At 36.9% G+C, this 9,412-nt stretch overlaps 1 protein-coding gene across 1 annotated transcript in view; it reads left to right on the top strand.

Moving 5' to 3' along the window:
* The window catches only part of LOC126418594 (carboxypeptidase D-like), a 261,509-nt gene that overhangs the window by 249,523 nt on the left and 2,574 nt on the right, over nt 1-9,412 (top strand). Inside the window, exon 26 of the mRNA XM_050085427.1 lies at nt 8,756-8,935. Within this exon, the coding sequence (XP_049941384.1) occupies nt 8,756-8,935 (180 nt within the window). The remainder of the gene's footprint in view (nt 1-8,755; nt 8,936-9,412) is intronic.

The raw sequence follows: 9,412 nt of genomic DNA on the forward strand, positions 1-9,412 counted from the left end.
TGTAATGTGTTTTTAAAGGCATCTATACTCACTTGAATATTAGAACATCAAATGCTTAAAATTAGAAACAACTTTTGCTTTAACTTTAGCATGCTGTGTGTCCCTGTGATTGCTATCATTTCATAAAATATTTTTGTCATGCTCTAGACTGACCATTAGGGAACAACAATATGTTAAAAGCAGATGGAGACACCTGAAGAACAGTATTCAAGAAGTAACTTTCAAAGCTATAGGAAAAAGAATATGACCTAACAAAATTTGGTTTAACATGAAGTGCCAAAAAAGTTGGTGGAGAGAAAAAATGTGATGACATCTTAGATTTAAGAAAGGAACAATATGGCACTAAAGGAAAGATACTACAAAATCTGTCAGAAAACACAGTGAACTCTAAGACAAGAGAATACTACAACAATATGATAAGAGAAGCAGAGGATGATTTCAAGCATCATAGATCAAGGAAAATTTATCAAAACATTTTTAAAAAATCTTTTGTCAAATTTACTAGAAGGGAACAATTTATAAAGGGTCAGCATGGGAAAATACTAACCCACAAGAGTGACATACAAAAAAATGGAAGACATACTTTTCATAGCTACTCAGCTGCAATGATCCACAGTCTTACTTCAAAATTGAAGAACCTGATACAGCTGATGTAAAAGTCACTACCCCATCAGTAAATGAAATAAAGATCCTAAGAATAACAAGGCTCTGAGTGAAGACCAGATATGAACTAAGGTATTAAAGAATGGAGGACCATGACTTGAATTAGAAGTACTGTCTTTAATAGAAGCAATTTGGAAGACAGAAACCACACCAGTAGACTGGAAAACCACAATTATATGCCCCATGTTTAACAAGAATGATCTCTTTGTGTGCAGTAACTGCAGAGGTGTTGCTCTACTGGATGTCACTTACAAAATCCTAGTGAGTTGACTATTAAACAGACTGATCCCTGTAACTGAAGATCTAGTTGTAGAAATAGACCCACATTAGATCATTTATTCACTCTAACACAAATAACTGAGAAGAAATGTGAATTCAGTGTAGATGTCCACATATTATTTCTACATTTCAAAAAGATCTACAGTAGGCTCTGCCAAATATAATGAAGAAATTTCAAATACCATCAAAGATAACCAGATTATTTAAAATGTGCATAGACAAAACTTCGTCATATAAAGACTTCTGAAAATTTTAAGGTGTTCACTGGATGGAGACAAGGAAATGTCCTATCAGCTATTTTATTTAACCTTGTCTTATTGTTAGAGAAGAATGATAAAAAGTGTAGTAAAACTAATCCACAAGGGACCAAATGCTGAAGGTGAGCATTACCAGGCTTGTCTCTGCAAATAGTGTAGCATTAATAAGTAGTTCCAAAACAGAATTAATCAGAATGATACAAAAATGTTACAAAATCACTAAGAAAACAGGATTACGTGTTATTGAAGAAAAGACAGAATATCTGACTACAAGTAAGGAAGCCCAAAGTGATATATCCTTGGCTGCAGATGGATTCACTTTCAAGACAGTTGACTGCTTCAAGTACTTTAACAATAATAGAATGGACAGTGGGGGGGAAATTTTTTTAGTTTTATCAAAACCTTAAAGAAAATATCACTTAGTACTAATTTCAAAACCCACTTCTATCAATCTACTGTTACACTGGTAACATTATGTGGTTGTGAAGCATTATATGATTGGGAAGCAATCATTAGAAAGAAAGGCAAAGAAAAACTGTTAGTATCTGAAAGAAAAATGTTAAGAAAAATTTTTGGGCCAGTATCTGATGAAAATAACATGGAGTGAATAATAAGAAAAAGTGTAGACTTAAGAGAGATGTAAAAATACGTAACATTGTCAAAGTGCTAAAGAAGAGAAGGTTGAATTGGGCAGGCTGTATAGAAAGAATGACAGAAAATAAACAACCCAAAATAACAAAATAACTATAGATGGACTGAGAGCACAGGAAGATCCAAAATTAGGTGATGAGATAATATCAGGTAAGACACAGTTAGGATGAACATCAACACCTAAAGGACAAACAGTGCACTCAATAGAAAGAAATGAATGAGGCTTGTGGAGCAGGTGTATGATGGTCGATAAGGCTCTTGTTACGTGTAAAGAAAGTGTAGTAAGCTCTTTTGTTTTCCAGCATGTTTATCATTTGTCACATAGAAAAAAGTTTAACCCCACTCAAGCAATTGGTAAGGAGTTAATATTTAGTTACTTACAGGGGTTTGCTAGCTGTGCCTGCAAGCCCTTTTGCTGTGCTGTTAACACACAAACTCCATTTCCATGTGAAGTAGCACAAAAACGCTGTTGTGCTTAAATTCCTCCAAAATCTTTAAGATGATAACAAAAGTTAGAAAAGTTTATTTGATTCTTATCTTGTGTCACTGAACCATCACTGAACGATTTACAAGCAGTGTAATTCAGTACAGCAATGTTGAGTGCTACATTCCTCAAACTGCAATGAAACTTACTGCATTCTGTGTAAAATGCCACTACAAGTGTTTCAAAAAGATTTTTATGTCAATGCATGGCTTGTGAGACGCATGTGCAACAACTGAATTAAAATATGTAAAATGAAATAAGATGTAATATTCGTTAGTTTATTTATGTTAATTATATGGCATGATGTACTGAATTGCTAACATGAGAAATCAATATGTACTTAATTAGCACAAAAAATTAATTTCAACTTTAGTTTTGCAAACCAGCATGTAAATCATGTACAGTTGTGGTAATGTTGGCAAAACAAATTGCAATAAAATAAAATTTATTTCAGTATGTTCCAATAGGAATACACTCATGAATTTTGCCACACAGATTAACAGATAGTGTAGGACTGATGCAAATTCTTATCAACACTAAACACATTCCATCTTTGGGGGGGGGAAACACCTTCTGTGTTAAATGAAACAACAAGTTTACTGTTACCAGTGACCGTTTTATTTTTTTCCACGACGCGTTTTGAAGGTTTAAACCTCCATCATCGGGTGGATTTACATTAGTTAGTATTACATATGTGTGCATGTTGTGTTACGACATTTGGAGGAACTTGTGGCACTGCCTAGTGGAGAAACAAGACACTATTTCAGAATATGGTTTTGGATAATGTTTGACAAAAAATTAAACTGATATTTAATGGTAAACTTTAATAAGTAAACTAGAGTACCTCCAGTGGCCACAGGTTCCTTTTTCTGTCGTAACACTTCACATGTATACTGCCACATTTGTAAACAAATATGGCGTCTGGAATCAGCTGGGTGCAAGGTTCGTGCAGCAGAAGAGAAGACATAATCGCAAAGTGCAAAGAATATACATTGTAACAACATTATTACAGAATAATCGTTTAAACCATTTGGAGGTGTTTGTTTTGAGGTGTCAAATATATGTGTGTGTACTTCAGGTGGTATATAAATCCAATTTTGAAAGGTTAAAACAGCTAAACATTCGTACTCGTTTATGCAATCAGGTGAAATGTTAAAATGGCTTAAACTTCATACTTGCTAATAACAATTAGGTAAAGTGTTATAGGCTTGAATTACAATGATCATATTGGCTACAGCAGTAAAATCATACATAGATGACACTCTTTGAAGAAAGAGAGAGAGAGAGAGAGAGAGAGAGAGAGAGAGAGAGAGAGAGGAAGGAGTGATTATATGAGAGCAAACATTTACATGGCAAGGAGTCTTAAGATTACATGTTGCATATATTAGCTGCCTAAAGGTTGGGGTAATACACTGGTTAATGTTATAAAATATGCAGATAGTTATACATTTGCGCCAGTAGATGATGTACATACAGTTTTAAGCTGACAGGGGGTACAAGCTGTTGGTGTGATGAATTATCTGTGAATGAGCTCAATCTCTTGTACTCTTGGCGGCTGTCAATATTTATGGTAAATATTAGGATATGTGCACGTGTGTGTGTGTGTGTGTGTGTGTGTGTGTGTGTATTTTGAGAGTGTAGGCAGTTGCTGAAAACAGAGATGATACTATTGTAAATATTGTCATTTTTGTCATTTAAGATGGATTCTGGTTGTTTCATTTGGTGTTTGTATATTTGGAGTGTTTCAAGGATGTCTAGTTTTCTGCCTTTCGGTTGGATGTGTAGGATGCTAATACTTGTGTTGTTAACATGGTGTTTTGTTTTATGTAGGTGGGTAGCTATTGAGTGTTTTAGAGTGTCTATTATGGAGTTGTTATAGCCATTTTCGATAGCTGTTTGTTTTATTATTTCAATTTCTTGATCACGTTTATCTTCTGAGAGTGGTAGTTGGATAGCTCTATTAATCATGTACCAGTATGCTGCCATTTTGTGTGCTGCGGGGTGGCAAGAGGAGTTGTGGATTGTAGTATGTGTTGTGGTAGGCTTCCGATAAATTTCAAACTGATGTCTGTTATTCTTTATTGTAATGGTAAGGTCTAGGAAATTTATACTGTCATCTTTTTGGTGTTCAACTGTGAATTTTATGCTTTCATGGGAGTTGTTGAAAAACTGATGATGTCATCTTTAGTGCCTTTGATTAAAATTATGATATCATCTACATATCTGTAGTAGTAGATGATATTTTTGAGGAGGTGGTGATTGGAATTCAAGATTTTGTCTTCTAGGTTACTTATAAATATTTCTGCTAACAATCCGGAAAGATTTGAGCCCATTGCGAGACCATCTGTTTGTTTGTAGATTTTATTGTTAAATTTAAAATAGTTGTGTGAAAGTGTGAATTCAAGCAGGTTCATTAGTTCATTAATGTGAGTTGAAGGGATTTTTTTGTGTTTATGTAGGTTGGCATTAATTATTTGTGGTGTGGTATCTATTGGCACAGATGAATAAAGGTTTTGTACGTCGAATGAGGCAAGTGTGGCTCCATCAGGTACTTGTGTGTTTTTGACATATTGTGTGAATTCTGTTGTGTTTTTAAGTGTTCTCTCATTATTGAATGTGTATGCTTGTTTGAGAATTCTGAAGAGTATTTTATTGAGCTTGAATGTTGGGCTGTTCCTACAGTTCACTATGGGTCTGATGGGGGTCCCATCTTTGTGTATCGTGGGTTGTGACCTAAGACAAGGTGACTGGTAACAGTAAACTTGTTGTTTCATTTAATGTCAGTAACAGTCACAGTAAAGCCTAACCTAAAAATTTAAACTTCTGTGTTGATAAAATTTAGCCAAAATGAGAAAAATTTCAGCTCAGCAAATCAAATAGTTTATGAGATATGGTTGTTTTAAGCTTTCAGTGACAAATATTACACAATTATTGAAACTTCAAAAATTAATAACTTAAAAATGAAATGTCCACTCCATAAAGATGGCATGTTGGGTTACAGACAGGCATAACAAAAAGACCCTTACACATAGCTTTTGTCCAAAACCTTTTGTAGTAAAGTAAATGCACACATTCATTCACACAAACAATAACACATGACATAGACATGACTGCCATCTCTGGCAACTCGAACTGGAACCCAGCTATAATGTAAAAATGTTCCCACTCCGTCAAGCCTCACTGTTACAGCAACCAGTTGAGAAGTTCTTCAGAACAAAAACCGTCTCAGTTGTGTAATTATTTAAAGTCAGTGACTCATTTCACCCTCTTGGGGCATCATCAGATTGTGTGAAAATAGCTGGATACATGACCCATCAGTCACAAAACCAAATATAATGTAAAACAGACACCAAAGTAACCGGATAGAGGATGAATGCATTATATATCTGGTTACTTTGGTGTCTGTTTTACATTATACATGGTTTTATGACTGATGGCTCACGTATAGAGCTACTTTTGCTCCAAAAGGATGAAACATGTCATTGACATTAAATAATTTTACAACCGAGATTGATTTTATTCTGAAGCAACTATCATGCAGCACAGAAGCAGCAATCTGGAGGAGGTGTGGAAGGGTGAGAGATAGTAGGGTATAGGTGGCAGGAGAGGAGGACTGTCTGACAGGGTGCACAGGTACTAGACTGCCAACAGGTGCAGTGTGCAGAGGCTGTGGGGCAGAGAGGTGGGGAGGGAGGGGGGAAATGGGAAGTGTAATGGGGAAGGGGAAAGAAGAGCAGGTGTGTTGGCAGAGGGTGGCACACAATGAGGTGGGAGATGAGAATAGGGAAGTGAAGATAGGACGGAGGGGGTTGAAACTGTTGGGTGGAGGGAGTGGGGACACCAGGTTAACTTGGGTTGTGGTTCAGATAATTTTGGGAGGGAAGAATGTGTTGTGAGAATAATTCCCATCTGTACAATTCAGAAAAGCTGGTGAAGGAGGGGAGGATCCAGAGGACTTGGGTAGGGAGGCAGCCATTGAAATCAAGTATGTTACGTTCAGCTGGATGTTATGCCACAGGGTGGTGGTCTGGTTTGCTCTTGGCCACAGTTTGGCAATGACTTTTCATCCTGGGGGAAAACTGGTTAGTGGTTGCACCAACATAAAAAGATGTGCAATGATAGCAGCAGAGCTGGTATATGACATGATTGCTTTTCACAGGTGGTCCAGCCTCTGTTGAGGTAGGATAAGCCTGTGACAGGATTCAAACAGGAAGTCTTGTGTGGGTGGACTGGGCAGGTCTTGCACCTGGGTCTTCCACAGCGATATGATCCCTGTGGCAAGGAGATGGGACTGGAAGTGGCATAGTGATGGACTAGGATGTTGTGGAGGTTGGGTGGGTGACAGAACATTTTTTATTGGTTGACTTCACATCAAATGATCCTATTCAGTTTTCCATATATTTCACTTTCTTGATTTTCTAAAGCTAGCCATGATGGCTACTATGAAATTAAACAGGTAAGACGTACAGGTTGACCGAGAAGCAAATGGCTTAAGGGGGGGAAGGAAAAGACCATGAGATGACAAACAACAAGAAGAAGAATTTGAAAGTGTCACGAGTCAAACCTGCCAGACTTCTATTAGGTAATGATGTGTGCATGGAATGCAAACCGTCCTGAGGTAGGGGGCAATTTTGTATATGGTATTAAAGATTGCTGCTGATCCCATCCAACTGAATGGAATTCTCCAAGTACGATACACATCAAAGGTTAATGTTGAAGCTGTCTTCAACTTGAAGGTGCTTTGACATCACAGAGCTGATCCTCAGACCAACCCAGCCAGTTATAGTTTAATGTGGACTCTGAACCATGGTGCATCTCAGCATTTTTCACATTAAAAATTTCACTAGAAGTGAAAGAAGTAACACACACCAAAGGTTGTAGCCGTTATTGGGACTGACATCATCAAGAGCATTTTTTCCATTTCTGAAACTGAGTGAGGTGATTTAGTGATTACCACATTGGACTCTTATTCAGGTTCCTGTGGGTTCCTTAAATAGATTAAAGTGATTGCAGTGATGTAAATGAAAATCACACTGCCAGTTAACCTTGATTGTCTTTCCTTATGGGAGCTTTAGTTTCATCTCTAACAACCTTTTTGTCAGTAGGATACTAAACTCTAGTTTGCCTTCCTACTACACCTGAATGCACTAAACCAACAGAAGACTATTATCTTGCAAAGAGATGTGTATTTCTAAATGAAGTGACTCAAGGCAGTAATCAGTATACAGAATGCTTCAGTATAAAACTGTGGGTAAACGAAACTGAATACTTCACATTATATTATGCCATTACTCTGTTAATCCTTCAAATGATCTCAAGTTGAGAAAGATGAAAGTTGTGGTAGCAGCCATTAAATTTATTTGTTGATAACACTTAAATGGTACCAAACCCCAGTTATTATCTATAAATCTAAAACCACTTCGTGGTCATGCGGTAGCGTTCTCGCTACCCGCGCCCGGGTTCCCGGGTACGATTCCCGGCGGGGTCAGGGATGTTCTCTGCCTCGTGATACTGGGTGTTGTGTGATGTCCTTAGGTTAGTTAGGTTTAAGTAGTTCTAAGTTCTAGGGGACTGATGACCATAGATGTTAAGTCCCATAGTGCTCAGAGCCATTTGAACCATTTTGAAAAGCAGTTCCTTATCGGCAACTGTGAATGTGTATGGAAGTAGATAGTGAAATTTTGATTTAGAGCCTCCCCCCACATTGGGAAAAAAGCAAATACCTCTGATCAACATTATGAAATGGAGATGTTATTTCAAATTGTGCCAGCTTCATGGAGTACTGTTTTAGGACAGTGATCAAACCATATTTATCGGCAAGTTCAACCACTGATGTCACCCATAGTCACATAAGGTACCAGTTGCATGCATTTATAATTATCCCATCCTAACGTTCAAACAGTGGAAAATTCAGGATGGAAAGTAACAATATTATGGAAAGGAAAATTGCTACTCACCATATAGCAGACATGCTGAGTCACAGATAAGCAGTGTGGTTTGTTGTCTGAGACTGCGGTCTTGTGTGTGAGTTGTGTTTGAATGCATTTGTGTGTGTGTGTGTGTGTGTGTGTGTGTGTGTTGTGAGTTGTGTTTGAATGCATTTGTGTGTGTGTGTGTGTGTGTGTGTGTGTGTGTGTGTGTGTGTGTGTGTGATCTATTGTTGAAGAAGGCCTTAATGACCAAAAGCTTTATTTGTGACAGTCTTTTTGTTGTAAATATCTGCGACTCACCATCCTAATGTTCCAAATTTGTTTATGTCTAGCAGTATTATGATGACTTCTGTTAGATGCAGGCTGATCCATTCTGAACAGCACAATAGTGTTACTTTGTTGACCAACCTTTAGTTTCGTAAATAGTCTTATATTACATACTAATTAGTCATTTTGGACTTGACTAATTTACTTTTTTTCTCTCTATTTAGGAGCCATATGCCTCCTCATTGTCATATTGGCAACTTGTTGTTACGCTACCTGGCAGCGTAGAAGGCAAACACAGTATGATAAGTACAGCTTCATGCAGCTTGCATCAGAGAGAGTTTCAATGTTTGATGATGACGATGATGATGAGAAAGAAAATGAAATTTTTCGCACTCCTTTCACAGGTAATACAAAAGGCTAATAATTAATATTGTCTTGACTGACATTTATTAATGTGCCCACATAAATTTTATAAAATTTTAAGATATGCAACATGACTCCTGATCTGCTTTCACAGAATCCTCAGAATTGTAACAGATTTAATTGGTAGTGTGTCACAATTAAGGAATCAGTTTTACCATGGTTGATAAAATGTGGCACTATATTTTACATCTTTACATTGTGATCACTGTAAGGGAAGTCAGCTAGAATTGGTTAACAAAGTACTTTATAATTTTTCAGAATGTGTCATTAACTGTCTAATAATTTCTACATTACTGTGTCTAAAATTTTGCAATATTTTTGAAAGTGCCATTCAGTAGTGGTCATTTCCAGTCTGCATCTATCCAAAGATTATTATTTAATTACTAATCCCAAAAATGAAAATTTTGCTAGAGAGAGAGAGAGAGAGAGAGAGAGAAGCAGTTAAAAGTCACTATAAT

The sequence above is a fragment of the Schistocerca serialis genome, chromosome 9, assembly GCF_023864345.2.
Source record: "Schistocerca serialis cubense isolate TAMUIC-IGC-003099 chromosome 9, iqSchSeri2.2, whole genome shotgun sequence".
NCBI classification, from domain to species: Eukaryota; Metazoa; Arthropoda; class Insecta; order Orthoptera; family Acrididae; genus Schistocerca; species Schistocerca serialis.